Source organism: Juglans microcarpa x Juglans regia, chromosome 8D (assembly GCF_004785595.1).
Source record: "Juglans microcarpa x Juglans regia isolate MS1-56 chromosome 8D, Jm3101_v1.0, whole genome shotgun sequence".
Taxonomy (NCBI): domain Eukaryota; kingdom Viridiplantae; phylum Streptophyta; class Magnoliopsida; order Fagales; family Juglandaceae; genus Juglans; species Juglans microcarpa x Juglans regia.
In genome coordinates this window covers 31,921,010-31,944,513 of record NC_054608.1, presented here as the reverse complement: position 1 = coordinate 31,944,513, position 23,504 = coordinate 31,921,010, and the positions used below count along the sequence as shown (strand labels likewise).

The 23,504-nt window shown below is 30.8% G+C and overlaps 1 protein-coding gene and 1 pseudogene across 1 annotated transcript; both read right to left on the bottom strand.

Moving 5' to 3' along the window:
* Nucleotides 1-310: 310 nt before the first annotated feature.
* On the bottom strand, nucleotides 311-7,246 carry LOC121242533 (amino acid permease 6-like). The gene is made up of 7 exons (XM_041140398.1): nucleotides 6,782-7,246; nucleotides 6,422-6,655; nucleotides 6,136-6,229; nucleotides 5,752-5,969; nucleotides 5,486-5,631; nucleotides 1,596-1,823; nucleotides 311-1,038 (listed from the first exon to the last, which is right to left on the bottom strand). The coding sequence occupies exons 1-7, from the start codon at nucleotides 6,894-6,896 to the stop codon at nucleotides 613-615; spliced, it is 1,461 nt and encodes a 486-aa protein (XP_040996332.1). The 5' UTR covers nucleotides 6,897-7,246; the 3' UTR covers nucleotides 311-612.
* Nucleotides 7,247-22,294: 15,048 nt separating this feature from the next.
* On the bottom strand, nucleotides 22,295-23,504 carry LOC121242429 (annotated as a pseudogene).

The following is a 23,504-nucleotide window of genomic DNA, read 5'->3' as shown; positions in this document are numbered from 1 at the left end:
TGTTTGGCACAAGTCCAAAATAGACAAGCTTCACAAATCTTTTGTAAAAAAAGTGGGTCTCACAAATAAAGAATAGTTTTTTTTCACACTTTTTTAAGGTGGTCTATTTTTTTACAAGGGCTTGCATCGGGCTTGGATAAATCATTTCTCTTATCTTAATGATGTATTTAGATCCGGTTTGAATAATGAGTTGAGATGAAATATGAAGAAAGTTGAATAAATATTATTAAAATATAATATTTTAATATAATTTTTATTTTGAGATTTGAAAAAATTGTATTTTGTTTTGAAATTTAATAAAATTATAATAATTAGATGAGATGAAGTGATTTTACTAAACAAACCAAACTTTAGTTGTACACTTGTAGGCCTGTGTTACAGGCAGCAATCATTGCTTTTTATGTGAAGATACAAGTAGGCTTGTAACATCCTTTTGTTTTTGCTAAAAAAGAAAAAAGAAGCCCCAATCCAATCCAGTATAGTACCTTGGAGCAGTTTGATATATGGAGCACAGAGTCATATAAGGTACAGACTAGCTGCTAATTCTGATTGAAGTTGGAAAATTATATATGGTTATAAATATTGCTTGGAATCAGGATCTTGGAACAGAATCTATTGCTGAGATTGGAAGGGTTTGTACTTCTTGAGATCCTGAGCCAGCCCCTGAACAGATCCAGCAGCAGCAACAATTGATACTATCAAACAAGCCCAGCTCAATATCTTCAGCCACATCCAAGTGAAGGAAAACTTCTGCAATTTGGACTGAGCAATGTACATCTCAATGGGGAAATACACTGTCAATGGCCAAAAGGAGGCTGCTCCAAGCAGACCCAAGAAGTCATTGAAGAATGGAAATGTCATGGCTATCACTGCTGTGACTATAACATATGCTGTTCTCCACACCAGCCTGAAGGAGTTGACAAAATATGCACCACAGAATGGAATTTCGATTGCATACTCACTGGTTATGAACTTGTTTTCAGGCCACTGTTTGTGGCTCCACCTCTCTACGAACCCAAATATGGGCTGACAGAAAACCTGTGCATGAATATGGTTTTGAGAGTGCGAGAAATAGACCTCAAACTATCAAACAACATAAATTATTGAGTTCTTTTACTCATCATTCCTACATCATACTTATTAAGGGAAAAACATATAAAAAGAAAAAAAAAATAAAAGCAGAGATATGGTGCAGGGATGAAGAGTAAAATTTTTCTAAATTATTTAAGTTATTGGAAAATAATACGGGATAAAAAAAGTTATTGTTAATTATTTGAAAAATGCATAACCAATAATATATATATATATATATATATATTAGTAGTCCAATTAGGTCTTGAAAAGGAACAATATATATATATATATATATATTGTTCCTTTTCAAGACCTAATTGGACTACTAATATATATATAGGGGGTCCATTCCACTATCTATGTGGTCTATTAAGGAGGTCAGTCCTTTCACTGTATATGTGGACTATTGAATTAGCTTGGTCCCTCCAACTGAATGGATGGATATATATAAAAAAATAATAATAATAATAAATGGGTTAAAAAAAGTATTAATTAATGATGTGTGAATAAATTAAGGTTACCTGGTAAGCACCAATGAGATGGACAGCAATGCAAACATTAGCCAAGTCGATTAGCCAAAAAGGTTCGTAGAATCCAAAGCCAGTGAGGAAATTCCCAGGTGCATCATTTCCAAATGCTGCATAACCAACGCACCCACATAGGACATAGAACACTGTGGTGGTTGATACACCAACACAAGTTGCCCTCTTCATGGCTTTGTTCTCTGGTGGGCTTGATCTCAGTGTGTCCTGTAAGTTTTTTGGGTTTCAATCGTAAGTTGAAAATACAACTTTTTGAAGAAAATTTCTATTTGTGAGCTTATTTGTCGAGAATTAAACAAGTAAAAACCTACGAGATCAACTAGCTAGTATAATGAAAAATATTCAAGTCAGAAATATTTTGATAAGTGCTACAGTTATAAAGGGATTTTACAAAAGTAAAACCACAAACTGATGATATATATGGCTTCATATGATCCGTTAAATTTATTTTATAATAAAAAGTAATTTTATAATCTAATGTACTATATCAAACCATACCAGTTTCTAAATTTACTTTTGTGTGATTTTTAATTTAAGCATGACCTGAAAAGAACTATAATGATTCTTAACAATTATGTCAATAGTTATCAATAATTTAGAGAGATATAATCTAACTTTTGAAACCTAGCTTTAACATTTAAAGTACTCACTAAATTTAAAAAGAAAAAAAGAAGTTAATTGGATTAGAGAATATATAGAAAAGATTTTCATTTTGTCGAACAGTAGCATGCACTGAAGATATATAATTTGTGGTTGTTTATGGTTGGTAGGGCTAAAGTTGAAAGGCTTTAAGAAGTGATAAACCATACACTATATCACAAAGGATGTGACAATTATAATTACATATATATATATTCATGAAAAACGAACATTAATTAGTCATGTTGATCGAACAGGAGATTAATTAAAAACTGAAAAGGCACTACAAAAAGGGATGGAGGAGAAGGAAAGATATTGAGAGATAGAGACATAAAGTTCTATTTCTGGTTCACCCATCAATGGTCCACTGGGAATCTTTGCCTCTTTTCAAGTTATCACCTTTTCTTTTCTACAAATAATCCCAAGCCATTAAAAAAAAACATTCTTTTTCTGAGAATATATTTACCCATCAAAGCAGACACATGGAATCTTCATATCTATCTCATGCCTAAGATAATAATTATTGCTTATATTATTGCCTAACACTCAAGCATAAACTTTGAAAACCTTTTAAAAATATATAAATTTTGCATACATACGCGTTACAAGAAAATTACTTATTTGTATATAGTTAGTTTTTTTTTGAAAAAATGACTATTTTCGCTTAAAAGTAATATGCTTTCGTCGTAAATAGTCATTATCGTTGTAAATAATTTATCACAAATACTTATTTTTCTTGTAATTATATATACGTAAACTAGGGTTCTGAAATCTCAAGACTTGTATAATTATAATCTTGAATAATACTACTCTTTTATCTTGAATTTATTATTAATTGATATGATATTATATAATTTAAGTATTTAGTTCAAAAGAAAAAATAAGTCTAATATGTAAAACCAGATCATGTTGTACGCAAGTTTTTCTTCTTCTTCTTCTTCTTTTTTTTTTTTTTTTTTGTTTTGTTTTTTTTTTTTTGGGATGCATGCGTCATCTCTAAAGTCTAGCTAAAGTCCTTATCACAACATTTAAGACAAAACAAAAAGTCGCTATCAATTGACAATGCGAGTGGACCCAGATCACCTAGAAAGGAATAAGCAACTTGGCCACCTTTCTGCAGCCCTCCAAGTTTAATACATATCCCGACTCCCCAATTTCTAAAATCTTTCATAAATCATGCTCACCTTAAATATATGATTAGATTTATTCATTCAATGTGTTTGAATTTTAAAATAATTGATTTTTCATGTATTGTGTTTATCTATCTTTCTCTTAATTAACTTACTATTTAGGACAAGTTATTTATGATAAATATGACTATTTATGACAAGAATAGACTCATTTTTATAAAAAATAACTGATAGTAAATAAATAATTTTCTTGCAGTGAATTTGTTTCTTAATTGATCAACACATGGCTCCACAAAATTCGTGATTTAATAATAGTGTTAATAATAATGTAATAAAAAAGACACATGCACTATATATATATATATAAATATATATATATATATATATATATATTTATAAGATGACTTGTGTGAACCATGTTTTTGTTGTTTAAATTTGTTTTTGGTTTTTGAATTACGAAACTTAATTTTATTTTTCTATATGTTGTTTAAAAAAAAATCTTTTCAGGGTATTTATATTCATAAAAGATCAGTTCCTCTTTATTTTAGCAAGAGGAGAGAATGAATTAATCGAAAAAAAAAAAGAAAGAAAGAGAGAAAGAGGAGAGAATGAAAGAGCAAAACTTAATGCAACTTTTAACCAAGTTAAAACAATTTATATTCATGGACAGAAACTTTAACAAAGTAGATCGAAAAAGTTTTTCTACAACGTTATAAAGATCATGATCAGTACTACTCTTACGTTATATTTTAGAGGAATACTATACATCAGTCACTATTTATTTTCACCTTTCACACTTATAATTTTTTTTTTTATAGGATGTGAAAGTGTTTTACATAAAATGTGGGATGTGGGATAGTAAATAGTAGTTTATAAGAAGAATAATTCAATAATTATTTATTTATAATAAATTAGGAAATTATCTAAAAAAACTTCTTTTTTAATTAAGTACTGTCGTCTTTGTTATTGGATGCCTTCTTCAAAAAGGCCGCTTCTCATGAGTCACTTTTTGTTAATTTCTTGTTTATAAGGTATAAGCAGTTGTGACGATCATGCATGTGAAACCTTAATTATAAATGCTTGGTAGCATGCATATTATATATATATATATATGTATGTATATATATGCATGACTTCCCTATGCCTGCGGACATTTATTCAGGCCAGCACGCATTTCAATTTCCAAGCATGAATCACATTATAATAATATGCTAAAGATTTTCATGTTTCCGACATATAAGATATATTATCTATGTTAATTTCCGACATGTGCATGTTTGTCTAGCTGGAGCTCGCATGCATGATCGCGATGCCAGAGATGCACGCAGTACCTGATTAGGGCTGACAATAATTTACTATGTCTGTAGAATACGTACAGCTAGATGCAGCAATAATTCCAATATATATATATAATATATATATAAAATCTATTCATCATCTCAATTCTTATCATTCTCTCGTCATTTTATGATGTGGCATTAGATAATAAATTTACAAATAAAATAATAAATAATTTTCAATCACTTAGGGGTGGTTTGTATTCGGAAGTCATTTCAAGTCATCTCACTACTAGTTATTACTATTCATCAACTTTAACTCACAAATTTTACTACTATTCACAACTCATCTTATTACTATTCACAACTCATCTCAACTCATCTCAACTCATCTTCGAATCCAAACGACACCTTAATGTCACATCATAAGATGATAAAAAAATTATAAAAATTAAGATGATGAATAACATTACTCATATATATATATTTATATGCTTGGATCATGTACACCCATTCAAATTTACTCCTAAATCATCAATACTATTCAGATTATTACTTACAAATCACTTTTACTTGCTACTGATCATCATCTTATAATTGGTACTTATAAATCACTCTCTAACTTTTACGGCACGTTGACGTGACGTCTTACTTTCTGATACGGTTTCTCGTAAAAAATTATTCACTTATGCCATAAAAATTCTGAAGAATCATACCTTATGATCATACATGCATACATATATACATATATATATATATATGAAGATGATCATACATGCATGCATGCTTCATTTCATGAAATATAGCATTCACGAGTACTTGCCTGTATCTCGATGAGAACGGTGGAGTAAGCATATGCGAAAGCTATGTCACCGATGGCTTGGAAGGTCCTCCAAACTTTCTCTTGTCCTGATGACACGTCAACCCCAACCGTGACTCCTGTTAAGGTTGTCCGGACATGTTCCCCACCTATATATATATATATATATATATATATAGTTTCAATTATATACGGATCACCCTCTTATATGTCAGGAGATAGTTTAGTGTTGAGTAATTAATATATGGTGAGAGATTTTTTTTTTTTACCAGATGCAGCTTTTGCAACGGAGAGGCCAAGGCCTATGGAGGAATAGGCGAAGGACATTATGGCTGCAAGGATTGAGAGCCATGAGAGCTTGTGAAAGTTTGGTATTTGGCTGAGCACTATTTGTATGCAGGCAAAGATGATCATGAAAGGGTAGTTTGATGTATGGCACTTCACATCGTGCCCATTTTTGTGAAAACAATTCGACCTCCTGACAGCCCTGATATTCATTCCAACACAGAAGGAGATTATTTATATATATATATATATATATATATATATATATATAAGCAGCTTATCCGCTCTCTCTCTCTCTCTCTCTCTCTCTATATATATATATATATATATATAATACAGAGTTAAGTCATGTGTTGATCAAAACTTACACCATGCTGATAGATGCAGTGATCGTGTAACCGATGGTAACCCCTATAAGATTAACATACTGAGCCAACCCGCACAGCTGAACCTTTCTACCTCCTGCCAGAACAAAAGCCAAACCCATAAATTAATAATATTACATATATAGGCTTTTCGCTAGTTTGGCAAGTGACTTTTTGCTTTGAGCGATGTGTTCTTTGGAACACTCACTTTCAATTTAAAATTAATGTTTAGTCTTAGTCAGAAGAAGTAAAGATTGTTGGTGGTGATTATCAAATAATAGAGTTTTACCTAAATTTGCTCTCACAACATCCATGTAGGTGTAGTTTCTCTTTCCGGTGACGGGGTCCGGAGACCTGTAACAGTCGGCCAGAAGGGTGGAAGTGAAATAGGTGATGAAGGAGAAAGTCATGAGAACAGCCGGTCCGGCAACCCAACCCAATTGTGCTATTGCCCATGCCAAAGATAGCACTCCCGACCCAATTACAGCAGTAATGATATGGGCACTTGCGGTGAGCCATGTCCCTTTTATCACAAAACAGACCCAAATTATGTCAGGAAAGGGAAAAAGAAAAGAGAGTATTCGAGACTGTAAACGATAAAAAGCTCATGTACTTGTAATTAATATAAGCTATATATTCAAATACGTACCAGTTCTTTTGGCTCGGCCATCATCGTCAAGGTTCTTCCGAATATCACCGTTGTCATGATATGATTCTGGCTCATGTTCTATGAACATGCTGTTCTTCTGCATCTCCCTAGCCATGATCTATCTTTATCTCTGATCTTTGTGATAGAGTGCGTGCGTGTGTGTGTGTTTTGAGGCTTGAGCTTATACTTTGGTTGTGGAAACGAGTACGTTTAACGACTATAGAACATTTGCATGAGAAAAACAGTCAAATGGCAGTCGCAGAGAGAACTAGCTAGCTAGCTAGAGAGACTGAATTGTATAAGTATCAGTGTACTCTAGTAGATCGAGTAGGTTAGGTAAGGGTTCGGTTTCTGCTATCTGAGCTTTATAATGGGACTAAACAATACGAAAGAGATTAAAAAAATGGAGAAAAACAGCAGTAATGGAGGGTTTTTGACTTGGAGAATAGCTTTGTTGGAAGTGGAATTCTAGACAGAAACTTGAACCATCAATGGTGGTGAGTTCTGGTCTGCTCGGGCCCCCACCCCCTTCCAAAGGGTCCCCCACACTTGTGTTCCAGGGTTTGGTCCATACACTTGGAGAATTTTAATGGTACCCAATATTGATTATTAATCTTGAAAGTAGGGACAGAAATCATCTAATTAAATGTGCAGCTGTCTGTGGTGATCCCTTGCATGTATGCACAGTACTTTCTCATGGGCGGCTCCTTTTTGGTCTTGGGTAGGTCTCAAAATCTCAACCAGTCAACTCTCATGCATGCTTTGAATTGATATACATAATTAGCATGTAACATTGTTATAATTAATATGGCTAATTTTTGGACCTACAATATTAATTTGTCTTAATAGTCAATTTCTATAAAATTTAGGCCTAGTTTGAGTGCTAAGATTAATGGTATATATTCTCACAATATTTCATTACTATTCATTATTTTATTATTACTACTTAATTTTTACTAATATTCAATATTCTATCATTAAATTTTTATTACTTTTTCACTACTATTTATAGAATACTTAAGAATAACTCACTACACAAACGTAACATTAATTGAAGAGAGATGAATACAATATAAATAAAAACCTAGACATGCATTCCTATCAAATAGAGTAATTAATGCCAGATATATACAAGTTTAAAATATGCAAGTCTTGCGCGATCCTTCATATAAAAAAAAAAAAAAAAAATCCTATTGGAAAGAGTAGTACTTTTTTTACACTTTCTCGTAGCAGAGTCTCCGGCTCTTTTATAAAGAAATTACGCACGATTTGTATAATTAGGTAGTACAAATTAATACATGTAAACATTAATATCATGCATGCTAATTGCATGCCTGCCTAGAATGTTGTTGAGATATTGCATGCATGTTATTATTTATTATAATTTCCTTAGAATATTATATGGAATCAACATGATGAATTAATTCTTGTCCAACCAAATTAGCAAGAGGTTAGAGATATATAGATCATAGCTAGCTAGCCAGCCAGATAGCGTTATTTAATTAACATGAATATCATGATCCAGGCCAGGCGGGAAAATGACAGCCTAGCTGATCATCGTCACATGCATTAATAATTAATTCTAACCGCTAATTTATGCTGAGTTGCGATCACTACTGATCACTTCTCTTGACCTATATATATATCGTTTAGCGATCAGAAATTCTATCAAAGATGTCAATTAACATATATCACAGATGTCAATTAATTGACATCTGTCTACTACGCCATATGTCTCGATCGAATCGTAGCCGCGGCCTCCTCATCATCGATTCATGATCAGTACTACTGATATCATTTGAAGTTTATATATATATAATAGTTAATATATATGGTATATTTATGAAGAAAAGTGCTATAAATACAAAATTATTTATCAAAAATAAATTTATAAACTGATCTATGACTTGATATGATACGTTAGATCTGTTTTACAATAAAATAAACTTTATAATTTAATGTATTACATCAAATCATATAATTTATAAATTTATTTTTGTGAAGAATTAATTCAACCTAACACATGGCTTCGGCCTCATGTGTGGGTTGGCTTCATTTTTTTTTTCTGTACCCAATTAATTAATTATTGGAATGATGCAAAGCTCTATATTATATATATATACGGATCATGTACTGCATTTGGCCAAAACTATATTATTGAGTCAAAATCAATAGTACTACTTTTGACATTGTTAATATTGTATACTGGTTTATATATATTATCTTATATTAATTAACACAAGTACTAGTGCTGGCCGGGGATAGTCAAGCAGCATGCAGCAGCTCTCAGCTTTTGACTATATATTAAATTGGGTGAGATTGCCTTTTTATTAATTCCATCATGCATGACATCATGAGGACGCAGCGGCCAGTACCATATTATATATCAGAACCGTGCATGGTACTACTGCTAGCTACACTACTTCACACAACTTGCATGTGGTCTACTGTGCATGTCCTTTCTGCAGAATTATACTTGAAATTACCCCATGCAGCAGCTTGCTTCTCATGTTAGATCCAGCTTTCTGACCCGTACGTTCATAGCTAGCTTGACACAGCTAAGTGTGAAGATCATTCATATGATGATCATGATATCCATCAGGATGCATGCATGGGTTTTAAAACCCATGCAAAAGATCGGTCCGGTGAATCATGTGGTCCGGACCGGAATATCTATCTAAACTAAGCTCCCATTAATAACGGTGGGAATGCTAGCTAGCTAGTTGTGTGATCCTTGTCGTGTTCCGGCTCTGTTTACTTATAAAAATGCTGTCGATTCTACGATGTCATTAATTTTTGCAACTGATCTTTGATTGCAAGGATCATTGGACGCACATAATTGGAGACATTTTTTAATTAAGAGAGAGGAATATGTAAGCATGAGAATAGAGCTGCCTCATGCATGCTAAAAAAGGAGGACTGCAGATTAGATATATCTATGATATTTTTGTATGAAAAACGATACACAAAGTTGAGATCGATCGAGAGATCGAGAAGCTAATTAAGCTAGGAGACACGGCAATGGGGGGTCCTGGCTCTTAAACGGGTGATGCCTCTGACTGCAACATCTGAGGCCACGGCTCACGAGTTCACCTCGAGCCCCATGCGTGCAGCGTTAATCTTAGCGCCCTCCATGTCCAAACAAAACCAATTATTATAAGCAGTATATATATATGCATGCATGGGACAAAGTCGTTCATTTTTTTCTTCTGCAGTACTGGACTGTTACCTTTTTCATAATTTTCTTCTCCCAGGGACCACGTTTGTTGCTACGTGCCAATCCAGTTTCTGGATGTTTTGCCTGTGTTTTCATCTGCTTTATGTCACCCTTTATATATATTCCATTCTAATCGTTTTTCACGTACGTAGTCGTAAAGAACGTCAACCGCGTCAATGGATATGCATGAATTAAGCCAATAATTAATATATATAAAATAGAAAAATTCTTTAAACTATATTACTATTCTATTTTCATATATTTATCATCATTGATAATAAATCTGTCACATCTTATATAGTAAGATAAAAATAGAATGGAAGTGTGGTGTATAGCATTATTCTATCATTACTCATTATCTTCTACATGTATCGGCAATGAAATCGACCTTGACATGTACGTAAATGATTAAAATGTAATTAAAATAATTATATATATATCTATATACATGTCCTTTGTTTGTGGTCAGTTACATGATATCAAAATATTATTTCTTATTAAATGAGTTAATTATTGCTACAAATAATTATTCTGATAGCAGATAGATGAAAATATTTTTATTTTAATCATTTACAATATAAAATTGTTTTCTTTTTTAAATTATTTAAAGGCATAGCTGCATGCAGTTTCATAAAGGTTTTTTGGAATTTGCCAAGACATGAAAAAGCTTGATCTATAGAGATCATAAAAGATGGTGACGGGAGATTAATATAAAAGCCAATCTAAAATCTTGGGAATCGGCTTGGAATTATGCTGAAGTAGTCAATGTAAAGATAAAGAACATATATTCCTTTTTCCTTGTCGATTTCAACTTTAGGCATCTTCACTTTCCCTCCACCTTATAAAATATTATTAGCTTCTTCTTCTTTGTAAAGAAGAAACTTTGGAGTTTTACTGTCGGTTGGGCGTCAACATGACCGTTTAGTACTTTAAGGTTATGTTTTGATGTCAATATCTTCTCACCATCTTAAACCGATTATTGATAGGATATATTATTTTTTCAACTCTCTATAAAAAGTTAAACTCATCTTAATCTATTTCATATATTTAAACACATATCTCAACTTATTTATATTCAAATGCATCTCAATGAGATCTATAAAACACTTATATTCATAGATCGACTCAAATCATCTAAGATCATATCAACATCCAAACATAGCCTAAGCAATTCAAATCCTAATTTTGATCATGGGTTTGAGATGCCATTTTTGACTTCAATGTTCGAGATCATGCAGTTTGTAGACCTCACGTTTAGATGTATCTTTCACTACAAGAAAGATGTTTATTTGTGACTAGTTATTTGTTATGAAATTGAACTTGCATTTTCTACTAAAAAAAATCGATCTATACTTGTCGTAAATAATTATTCTCGTCACAAATATTCATTTTTCTTGTAGTGTTTTCAAACGTTAAATATAATACATACTCTAGAAAATACTATATATGTATATATGCATAAAAGTTGTATGTATATATATATATATATATTTATATATAGAATCAACATACGAATAAAACACAATACTCTAGACATACTATATATTATAGAGTACGTTTTTTCAAGCTAGGAACTCCCAAATGATACATATAAGCTTATCGACATGTATAAAGACCATATTAAGGTCCCGTTTGGATAGTGAGATGAGATGAGATGATTTTAGATGAAAAATAAAAATTGAAAGTTGAATAAAATATTATTATAATATTATTTTTAAATATTACTATTATTTTAAGATTTGAAAAAATTAAATTGTTTATTATATTTTATGTAGAAACTTAAAAAATTGTAATAATGAAATAAAACTGTTTTTGTATTCAAATAGAGTCTAAGAACAAATTGTTGGAGATAATATCAAATTTTCATAATTATCAAATCATAATCATGATTTGATATCATCTTGTTTTTAAGATATTTACCTTAATTATCTGTAATTTCTTATAAATATGGATATATGCCTTGTATTTAATTAAACTTGAGAAATTATATTGAAATGAGATATTTACAAGGCATAGATTCTTATTTATAGGAAAATATCTTACTTATTATGAAAATTAAATAAAGATAATATAAAATAAAAGTGATTTGATTATAATTATAAAAATTAAATGAAATTCTTGATTTGATATTATTTTCAATATAAATATATATATGATATGATAAAAAGACATCATATGATTCCATATTGATCGAGCTTGCTTAAATTGTAAATTAAGACAGGGTACTCATGATCTTCCAAATTAAAGGCGATCTTGTAAATTAAGATAAAGGAGTACTAGGTTGCCCCTGCAAAGAAAAGAGCAACAAATATGGTAACGGTCAGTTTCAACAACTACCAACGATGTTGTTACTACAACATAACTAACTAAAGTTATCCGCCGCTAGATTTCCCAATATTGCAGGCCAGTACGACATCCATCGTACATATGATGAGCATCCTCGATCTGGTCAATTTTACTTTTTCTTGTTTTTTTGAATGTTTGAAAAAGTTGCCAATAATAAATTGTATACGTGTTTTTTTTAACATTAAAAAAAATCAAAATGCACTAAAGACAGATTTGGAAGCCAGCATGACTCTAATTTGATGAATAAATTATGAAAAATTCTTCAATTCAAAAAAATATCTAAAAAATCAAAACTTTTTTTGGAAGTTATTTTCTCTCCCTCTCCTTTTCAATTCAGATTTTTTTTTTTTAAAAACAGAACAATTGCCATTTATTTAAAAAAAATCATAATTATTCAAAAAAAATGCACAAAAGGCCAGAAAAATAATTGGATCAAACCATATTGGACTAAAACCAAGTGGGGTTGGGCTGGCTTTGGTCGTAAACGTACAAACTGATTGAAGCCAGGCCTGAAAGCCCTCTGATAGACTCTGACGGATCGTTAATTTTGAGCACCTAACCTAAACGCATGTTACGCATTGATGCTGAAACAGGCCTTGTCGTTAGGGACAACATCACACAAGTCAACATTAGAAAATACAAATAAAAAGGAAAAAGGAAAAAAGAATGCGTATATTTCTACCGAATAATTCTACGTATAATCGTGAAATGTATAAACGTCGCGTAATCGTTTTGAAATAAGAGTAAGGTCTACTATTAAAACATTAAATTTTTTCATATAGATGTTATATTTTATTCACTTTTTTCGCACAATTCATAATTACAAATATCTTTTCTCTGTGGAGGCAGATTTCCAGTTTTTTCAACCGAAACTCAATTTGCACACAAATGTCTAATATATATATTGAAGAAACCCTACCCACCATGAGTTTGTGCACGGTGAATTAATGCATATTCTAAAGACGTGTTAGGTGTTTCTTGAGGTGTGTATAAGGGCACTTGTTTGCAGGATTCTGATTGTGTCCATCTGCAATTGTTATGCACATGCATCTTTTATAATGAAAAACCTACAAGATCAACTAGCTAGCATAATGAAAATATTCAAAACAGAAATATTTTGATATGTGCTATAGTCATAAAAAGATTCAACAAAAATAAACCACAAACTGATCATATATATGGCTTCATATGATAAGTTAAATTCACTTTATAATAAAAGTAATTATATAATCTAATCTATCACATCAAACCATGTCAGTTTATGAGTTTATTTTTGTGTAGTTTTTAATTTGAGTGTGACTTGAAAAGAACTATAATGATTCTTAACAATTATGTGAATAGTTATCAATAATTTAGAGAGATATAATCTAACTTTTGAAACCTAGCTTTAACATTTAAAGTACTCACTAAATTTAAAAAGAAAAAAGAAGTTAATTGGATTAGAGAATATATAGAAAAGATTTTCATTTTATCGAACAGTAGCATGCACTGAAGATATATAATTTATGGTTGTTTATGGTTGGTAGGGCTAAAGTTAAAGGCTTAAGAAGTGATCAACCATACACCATATCAAAAAAGGATGTCACAATTATAATTACATATATATATATATACACACACTAGGTGAAAGCAACGTGCAAAGCACGTTTGCCTAATTTAATTATACGATTATTTTTTAGAATTAGTATTGTTTTTATTAAGAATTTTTTTTTGATTAATAATGTAATGCTTTTTGAAAAAAAAATTATAATTTCTAACATCAAAAATATGACAGTTAATCATAATTAAGTAGATGATAAATAATTACACGCTTTCATTTCTTTTTCTTAAGTAGATGAGAATTACAAGATAAATTGTTGTTTAATCTTGGTTTCTCCATGCCATTTATTTACTACATATTAAAACCAGAATATTTACAAAATTAATCCTTAAAATTTCTCAGAGTATATGTTTCAACACGAAAAGAGTAGATGGAATTAAAATTATATCGGATTCTCACAATAATGGCATGTGAGAAGTGAGGAAAAGAAAAGATATAAAATTATATCAAAGTGAAAATATAAGTCACTCCTATCTTTACAAGGCCATCACCTCTCCTTCACTTTCTTGCCCAATGCTAAAACACTATAAGCATAACTTTCAACAAAATATAGGCCACCTCTCAGGTTCTTTTCTCTGTTGCTTTCAAAGGTCAATAACATCAGGTGTCTCAACACAGATAAAAGGAAAGCAAAATCAGAAAATAGAAATAAAAAATAAAATTTAAAGATAGACCAATTTCAGAAAGGATTTACATATACTCCAATTTGTATGTACAAAGCATAAACAAAACAGAAAAACTAATGAAATAAAAGCATTTTTAAAAAAAAAACTACCAGAACGAGGAAATAATAATAAAAAAAAAGAGAGAGAAAGAAAAGGTGTGTGTGTGTGTGAGAGGGAGAGAGAGATAGAGATTTAATGTGCAATTTACCCCCACTTTTACGATCTAACTGTTAAGATCGTTCCACATCACTTATTTTTCTTCCGTCGATGATTTGAATTGCGGTGGTTTAAGGGCACCACTGAAAAGAGCTTAAGAAAAATGGTTCAATGCTCTGTGAGAAGGAGAGCGAGGCGTTTTTCTTATTTTTAAGAAAAATAATAAGAAACCATTAAAATTGGAAGAAAGCTGTGAGAAGGGGTTCCATTCCATCGTTCAAGAAAAAATAATACCTAATAAATCTAAACTTTTTTTGGAAGTTATTTTTTCTCCCTCTCCTTTTCAATTTAGAATTGTTTTTGGAATAGAACAATTGCCATTTATTTAAAAAAAATCATAATTATTCAAAAAAATGCACAAAAGGCCAGAAAAACAATTGGATCAAACCATATTGGGCTGAAACCAAGTGGGGTTGGGCTGGCTTTGGTCGTATACATACAACCTGATTGAAGCCCGGCCTAAAAGCCCTCTGACAAACTCTGACGAACCGTTAATTTTGAGCGCCTAACCTAAACGCACGTTACACACCAATGCTGAAACATGTCTTGTCGTTAGGGACAACATCGTAAAAGTTAACATTAGAAAATAAAAATGAAAAGGTAAAAAGAAGGCGTTTATTTGTACGGAATAATTCTACATATAATGATTGAAGAGCGAAAATGCCACGTAATTATTTTGAAAAAAAGAGTGAGATTTATTATTAAAAAATTAATTTTTTTCATATGAATTCCATATTTTATTTATTTATTTATTGCACAATTCATAATTACAAATATCTTTTCTCATTTGTACTACCGATACCATACAACTCCGAGATCTCCTTGTTTCCTCCACAACCTGAGCCCTTTCCAGAGCTACGAATGAAACCTAGCGCAAGAAGGCCTATGGCTCCCCAGAAATTGCAGATATCTATGGGGTATTATGCTCCCTTTATTGTACGGTCGATGCTGTTTGCTCTTTCTTGTGATTCTCTTGTTTCTTTGTCAGTCTACTTTCGCTGTAGTTTACGATCAAGGATATCGTTTTTTATTATATGCTTTTCTAGTGAAACGAAATGCTGTCAAAATGGGGAAAAAAATCAGAATGTGTAATTGGGTTGAGATTTGTTGCTGATGGTCGAGGTGTATTCTCTGTGGAGACAGATTTCCAATTTTTTCAACAGAAACTCAATTTGCACACAAATGTCTAATATATATATATTGAAGAAACCCTACCCACCATGAGTTTGTGCACGATGAATTAATGCATATTCTAAAGAAGCGTTAGGTGTTTCTTGAGGTGCGTATAAGGGCACCTGTTTGTAGGATTCTGATTGTGTCCATCTGCAATTGTTATGCATATGCATCTTTTATAATGAAAAACCTACAAGATCAACTAGCTAGCATAATGAAAAATATTCAAAACATAAATATTTTGATAAGTGCTACAGTCTTAAAGAGATTCCACAAAAATAAAATCACAAACTGATCATATATATGGTTTCATATGATACGTTAAATCTAATTTATAATTAAAGTAATTTTATAATCTAATCTACCACATCAAGCTATGTCAGTTTATGAGTTTACTTTTATGTGATTTTTAATTTGAGTGTGACCTAAAAAGAACTATAATAATTCTTAACAATTATGTGAATAGTTATCAATAATTTAGAGAGATATAATCTAAATTTTGAAACCTAGCTTTAACATTTAAAGTACTCACTAAATTTAAAAAGAAAAAAGAAGTTAATTGGATTAGAGAATATATAGAAAGATTTTCATTTTGTCAAACAGTAGCATGCACTGAAGATATATAATTTGTAGTTGTTTATGGTTGGTAGGGCTAAAGTTGAAAGGCTTTAAGAAGTGATAAACCATACACTATATCAAAAAAGGATGTGACAATTATAATTACATATATACATACACGCTAGGTGAAAGCAACGTGCAAAGCATGTTTGACTAATTTAATTATACGATTATTTTTTAGAATTAGTATTGTTTTTATTAGGAAATTTTTTTTTGATTAATAATGTAATGCTTTTTGAAAAAAAAAATATAATTTCTAACATAAAAAATTTGACAATTAATCATAATTAAGTAGATGATAAATAATTATACGCTTTCATTTTTTTTTCCCTTAAGTAGATGAGAATTACAAGATAAATTGTTGTTTTATCTTAGTTTCTCCATGCCATTTATTTATTACATATTGAAACCATAATAGTTACAAAATATAATCCTTAAAATTTCTCAGAGTATATGTTTCAACACGAAAAGAGTAGATGTAATTAAAATTATGCCGGATTCTCACAATAATGGCATGTGAGAAGTGGGAAAAATAAAAGTTGTAAAATTATATCTAAGTGAAAATATAAGTCACTCATATGCCCTCACCTCTCCTTCACTTTCCTGCCTAATGCTAAAAGACTATAAGCATAACTTTCAACAAAATATAGGTTATCTCTCAGGTTCCTTTCTCTGCTATTTTCGAAGGTCAATAACATCAGGTGTCTCAACACAAATAAAAGGAAAGCAAAAACAAAAAATAGAAACAAAAAATAAAATTTAAAGATTGACCAACTTCAAAAAAGATTTACATCTACTCCGATTTGTACGTACAAAGCATAAACAAAATAGAAAACTAATGAAATAAAAACATTTAAAAAAAAACTACTAGAACAAGGAAAACGTAGAAAAAAAAGGAAGAAAAGGTGAGAGAGAGAGATTTAGGCTACGTTTGGATAGTGAGAATACCTGAGAAGTGTTGAGAATGTTTGTGAATAGTAGTAAAAAAGTAATGAAAAAGTAATAATAAAATATTAAAAAGTAGGTGAAAAGTAATTAATAGTAGAAAAGTAGGTAAAAAGTAATAATAAAGTAAAGAATAGTAGTAAGAGTACCTCAAGTACTCTCACTTGCCAAACACCCCCTTATTTTTATGATCTAACTGTTAAGATCGTTCCACATCACTTATTTTTCTTCCTTCGACGATTTGAATCGCAGTGGTTTAAGGGCACCACTGAAAAGAGCTTTAAGAAAAATAGTTCAATGCTCTGTGAGAAGGAGAGTTGGCGTTTTTCTTATTTTTAAGAAAAATAATAAGAAACCATTAAAATTGGAAGAAAGCTGTGAGAAGGGGTTCCATTCCATCGTTCAAATCGTCGATGGCTCCGTCGAGTCTCTATTGCGGACAATGAAGATGATATCTGAGCTCTTGAGAGAGAAGTAGGAGAAGATTGGAGAGAGATGAAGAGCCATATAACTCGGTCGAATCTGGCCGAGCAGTTGAGAGAGTACCAGCTTCAATCCAAGCACAACTGGGCCTTCGTCTCATTCGTCTCCTCTACTTCTAATCTTCCTTCTTCAAGGTATGTCAAATCTCTTTATATTTTTTGTCAAAAGTTTTGTAATTTTATTTTCATTAGTTTTACTTACTCACTGATACATGCAACACCATCTCCACTCATAATGTGGCACGCACTGTTTTCCAATGTTATTATAATGAATACAAATAGACACAAACAATAAAAATAACGGTAACATTACTGTAGTTCCATTAAGACTAGAATTTCTGTTTGATAACCTCTTATATAAGAAAGATAGATATATATTCATGAAAAAGAACATTAATTAGTCATGTTGATCGAACAGGAGATTAATTAGAAACTGAAAAAGCACTACAAAAAGGGATGGAGGAGAAGGAAAGATATTGAGAGAGAGAGACATAAAGTTGTATTTCTGGTTCACCCATCAATGGTCGACTGGGAATCTTTGCCTCTTTTCAAGTTATCACCTTTTCTACAAATAATCCCAAGCCGTTAAAAAAAAAACATTCTTTTTCTGAGAATATATTTACCCATCAAAGCAAACACAATTCATGGAATCTTCCTATCTATCTCATGCCTAAGACAATGATTATTGCTTATATTATTGCCTAACAGTCAATCATAAGCTTTGAAAACCTTTGAAAAATATATAAATTTTGCATACGTATACGCTATAAGAAAACTGTTTATTTTTAGTCAGTTATTTTCTACAAAAAATGACTATTTTCTCTCAAAAGTAGTATGTTTTCATCATAAATAGTCATTATTGTCGTAAATAATCCATCACAAATACTTATTTTTCTTGTAGTTATATATACGTAGACTAGGGTTTTGAAATCTCAAGACTCGTATAATTATAATCTTGAATAATACTACTCTTTTATCTTGAATTTATTATTAATTGATATGATATTATATAATTTAAGTATTTAGTTCAAAAGAAAAAAATAACTCTAATATTATTGCCGAACACTCGAGCATAAACTTTGAAAAATATATAAATTTTGCATACGTACGTGCTACAAGAAAATGATTTATTTGCGGTTAATTATTTTTTATGAAAATAACTATTTTTCTTAAAAGTAGTCTTTTTTATCATAAATAATCATTATTATCGTAAATAATCCATCACAAATACTTATTTTTCTTGTAATTATATATACGTAGACTAGGGTTTTGAAATCTCAAGACTCGTATAATTATAATCTTGAATAATACTACTCTTTTATCTTGAATTTATTATTAATTGATATGATATTATATAATTTAAGTATTTAGTTCAAAAGAAAAAAATAACTCTAATATGAAAAAACCAGATCATGCTGTACGTCAAGTTTATCTTCTTCTTTTTTGGAGGGGGATGCATGCGTCATCTCTGAAGTCTAGTTAAAGTCCTTATCATAATATTTAAGAGTACTTTCATTGGATTATCCAAATTTAAAGGATATTTTTTATGAATATAAGATAAATTTGACTTTTAGCTATTCCATTCACATAAATTTCTACATTGAAATAGTTATTTTTCATTAGATAATAATAAAATAATATAAGATGAATTTGATTTTGATTATTCACATCAAATCTCCACATTAGATTATACTATATAATTAATAACTAATAATTTCAAAAATATTTAATTTTTTAATTATTAATTTATTTTATTTTATCATATTTTACTATTCTACCTATTATAAATTAATTAATAATCATATTCTTATTAAATTAATATATCACTTACTCAAATTAATATACCAATTGTGATAAAATATGTGATAGAAAGAAAATGAGAGAAAAATAATTAATAAAATATGTATTTGATGTATGTACAGTAATTTTCAAATTTAGAAAAACTTTTGAAAGTCACTGTAACTAAATTTCAAATATTTGAAATTTAGCTAATCCATTATGAGCATATTTTGCTCTCTAATAGCTAAATACTCAATGGATTTAACTTTTAGCTAATCCAATGAGAGTGCTCTATGACAAAGAAAAATGCGCATGTTTTGGACTCTCGTATTTTTTGCCCGATTGGGTTTTAATTATTTATATTTTTTAGTTTTTTTGATTTAGTGATTAAGAAAATATTGTTTAATAATATTGTGAATTTTTTTCTTTTTTTTTAAATATTTAAAAGTGTTAAAAAAATGATGTGAAAAAAAACCAAAAATTCTTTAAAATTCTTTTTTTTTTCAAATAATTTTTTTAACACTTTTAAATATTTTTTAAAAAAAGAAAAAAATTTACAATATTATTAAAAGATATTTTTTTAATCACTAAATAAAAAAAAATACTAATAAAAATAATAAACACAATGGGGCAAAAAAATGGGGAGCCCAAAACGGGCTCACTAGCATCTCTCTAAGGCAACAAAAAGCTCCTATCAATTGAGAGTGTACTGCGAGTGGACCCAAATCACCTCGAAAGGAATAAGCAACTTGCCCGCCTGTCTGCAGGTCTCCAAGTTTAATAAATATCCCGATCGACTCCTCAATTCCTAAAAACTTCCATAAATCATGCTCAATATAATATGATTAGATCTATTCATTCAATGTGTTTGAATTTTAAAATAATTGATTACATGTTTACTGCTTAATTTAACATTTATGACAAATTATTTACGATAAAATTATTATTTATGACGAGAATAGATTCATTTTCATAGAAAATAACTGGCAGTAAATAAACAATTTTTTTGTAGTGAATTTGTTTCTTAATTGATCAAGACATGGCTCCACAAAATTCGTGATTTAATAATAGTGTTAATAATAATGTGATAAAAAGATACATGCACTATATATATATATATATATATATATATATATAATATGACTTGTGTGAACCATATAATTTTTATTGTTTAAATTTGTTTTTGGTTTCTGAATTATGGAACTTAATTTTATTTTTCTATATATTATTTCACTCTATTAAAAAATATTTTCAGGGTATTTATATTCATAAAAGATCACTTCCTCTTTATTTTAGCAAGAAAAGAGAGAATGAATTAATCGAAAAAAAAAAGGAAAGAAAGAAAGAGGAGAGAATGAAATAACAAAACTTAAAAGCAACTTTTAACGAAGTTAAAACAATTTACATTCATGGACAGAAACTTTAACAAAGTAGATCGAAAAAGTTTTTCTACGACGTTATAACGATCATGATCAGTATTACGCTTACAGTGTATTTCAAAGGAATGCTATATATTAGTCACTATTCATTCTCATACTCTAAACTTATATTTTTTTATTTTTTTTTATATGGTGTGATTGTGTTTTTTATACAATGTGGTGTGTGGAATAGTAAATAGTAGTTGATGAGAAAAAATTTTCATTCAATAATTATTTATTTCTAATAAATTTGGAAATTATCTAAAAAAAACTTCTTTTTTAAGTACTGTCGTCTTTGTTATTGGATGCCTTCTTCCAAAATTCCAAAAGGCTTCCCATCCCTAAAAAATAAAAAATAAAAAAAAAAGGCTTCTCAATAATGGTCACCTTTCGTTAATTTCTTGTTTAGGTATAAGCAGTTTATGTGATCAGTGATCATCTGCATGCATGCATGTGAAACCTTAATTATAAAAGCTTGGTAGCATGCATATTATATATATATATATATATATATATATATATATGACTTCCCTATGCCTGCCGACATTTATTCAGGCACGTACGCATTCCAATTTCCAAGCATGAATCACATTATTATAATAATATGCTAAAGATTTTCATGTTTCCGACATATAAGATATATTATCTATGTTAATTTCCGACATGTGCATGCTTGCCTAGCTGGGGCTCGCATGTTTGATCGCCATGCCAGAGATGCACGTACCAGATTATGGCTGACAATAACTTACTATGTCTGTACGTGAATACATGAGATGCAGCAACAATTCCAATAAAATTAAATAAACTTTACTGCTAAATCATCAATACCATTCAGATTATTGATCATCATCTTATTGGTACTTACAAATCACTTTCTAACTCTTACAGCACGTCGATGTGACGTCTTACTTTCACGGTTTCTCGTCAAAAATTGTTTTCACTTGCGCCTTAAAATTCTGAAAAATCATACCTTATATCTGATCATACATACATATAATATATGTGTATGAAGATGATCATACATGCATGCATGCTTCATTTCAATATACAGCATTCACGAGTACTTGCCTGCATGTATCTCGATGAGGACGGTGGAGTAAGCATTAGCGAAAGTGAAAGCAATGTCACCGATGGCTTGGAAGGTCCTCCAAACTTTCTCTTGTCCTGATGACACGTCAACTCCAACCGTGACTCCTGTTAAAGTTGTCCGGACATGTTCCCCACCTGTATTATATATAGTTTCAATTATTATATACGGATCACCCTCTTAGTAAGGAGATATATTTAGTGTTGAGTAATTAATATATGGTGATCAGAGATTTTTTTTTTTACCAGATGCAGCTTTTGCAACGGAGAGGCCGAGGGTGAACCGTATAAGATTAAGAGCCATGAGAGCTTGTGAAATTTTGGTATTTGGCCGAGCACTATTTGTATGCAGTGATCTTGTAACCGATGGTACGTAACCCCTATAAGATTAACATACTGAGCCAACCCGCACAGCTGAACTTTTCTACCTCCTGCCAGAACAAAAGCCAAACTCATAAATTAATAATATTACATGGTAGGCTTTTCGCTTAGGCAAGTGACTTTCTGCTTTAAGCGATGTGTTCTTGGAACACTCACTTTCAATTTAAAATGAATGGTTAGTCTTATTCAGAAGAAGTAAATGGACATGATGAGGCAGAAGATTGTTGGTGGTGATTATCAAAAAATAGAGGTTTACCTAAATTTGCTCTCACAACATCCATGTAGGTGTAGTTTCTCTTTCCGGTGACGGGGTCCGGAGACCTGTAACAGTCGGCCAGAAGGGTGGAAGTGAGATAGGTGAACAAGGAGAAAGTCATGAGAACAGCCGGTCCGGCAACCCAACCCAACTGCGCTATTGCCCATGCCAAAGATAGCACTCCCGACCCAATTACAGCAGTAATGATATGGGCACTTGCGGTGAGCCATGTCCCTTTTATCACAAAACAGACCCAAATTATATATGTCAGGAAAGGGAAAAAGAAAAGAGAGTATATATTCGAGACTGTAAACGATAAAAAGCTGTACTTGTAATTAATATAAGCTATATATTCAAATACGTACCAGTTCTTTTGGCTCGGCCATCATCGTCAAGGTTCTTCCGAATATCACCGTTGTCATGATATAATTCTGGGTCATGTTCTATGAACATGCTGTTCTTCTGCATCTCCCTAGCCATGATCTATCTCTATCTCTGATCTTTGTGATAGAGTGCGTGCGTGCGTGTGTTTGAGCTGGCT

Bases quoted from the DNA above. Each gene is read 5' to 3' on its own strand.
- LOC121242533 (XM_041140398.1), bottom strand. From the start codon at position 6,896: ATGGCTAGGGAGATGCAGAAGAACAGCATGTTCATAGAACATGAGCCA. The intron at 5,632-5,751 runs GTAAAAAAAAAA...ATATATATATAG, and splicing joins CGTTGCAAAAGCTGCATCTG to GTGGGGAACATGTCCGGACA. The intron at 1,039-1,595 runs GTAACCTTAATT...ATTCATGCACAG, and splicing joins ATCTCATTGGTGCTTACCAG to GTTTTCTGTCAGCCCATATT.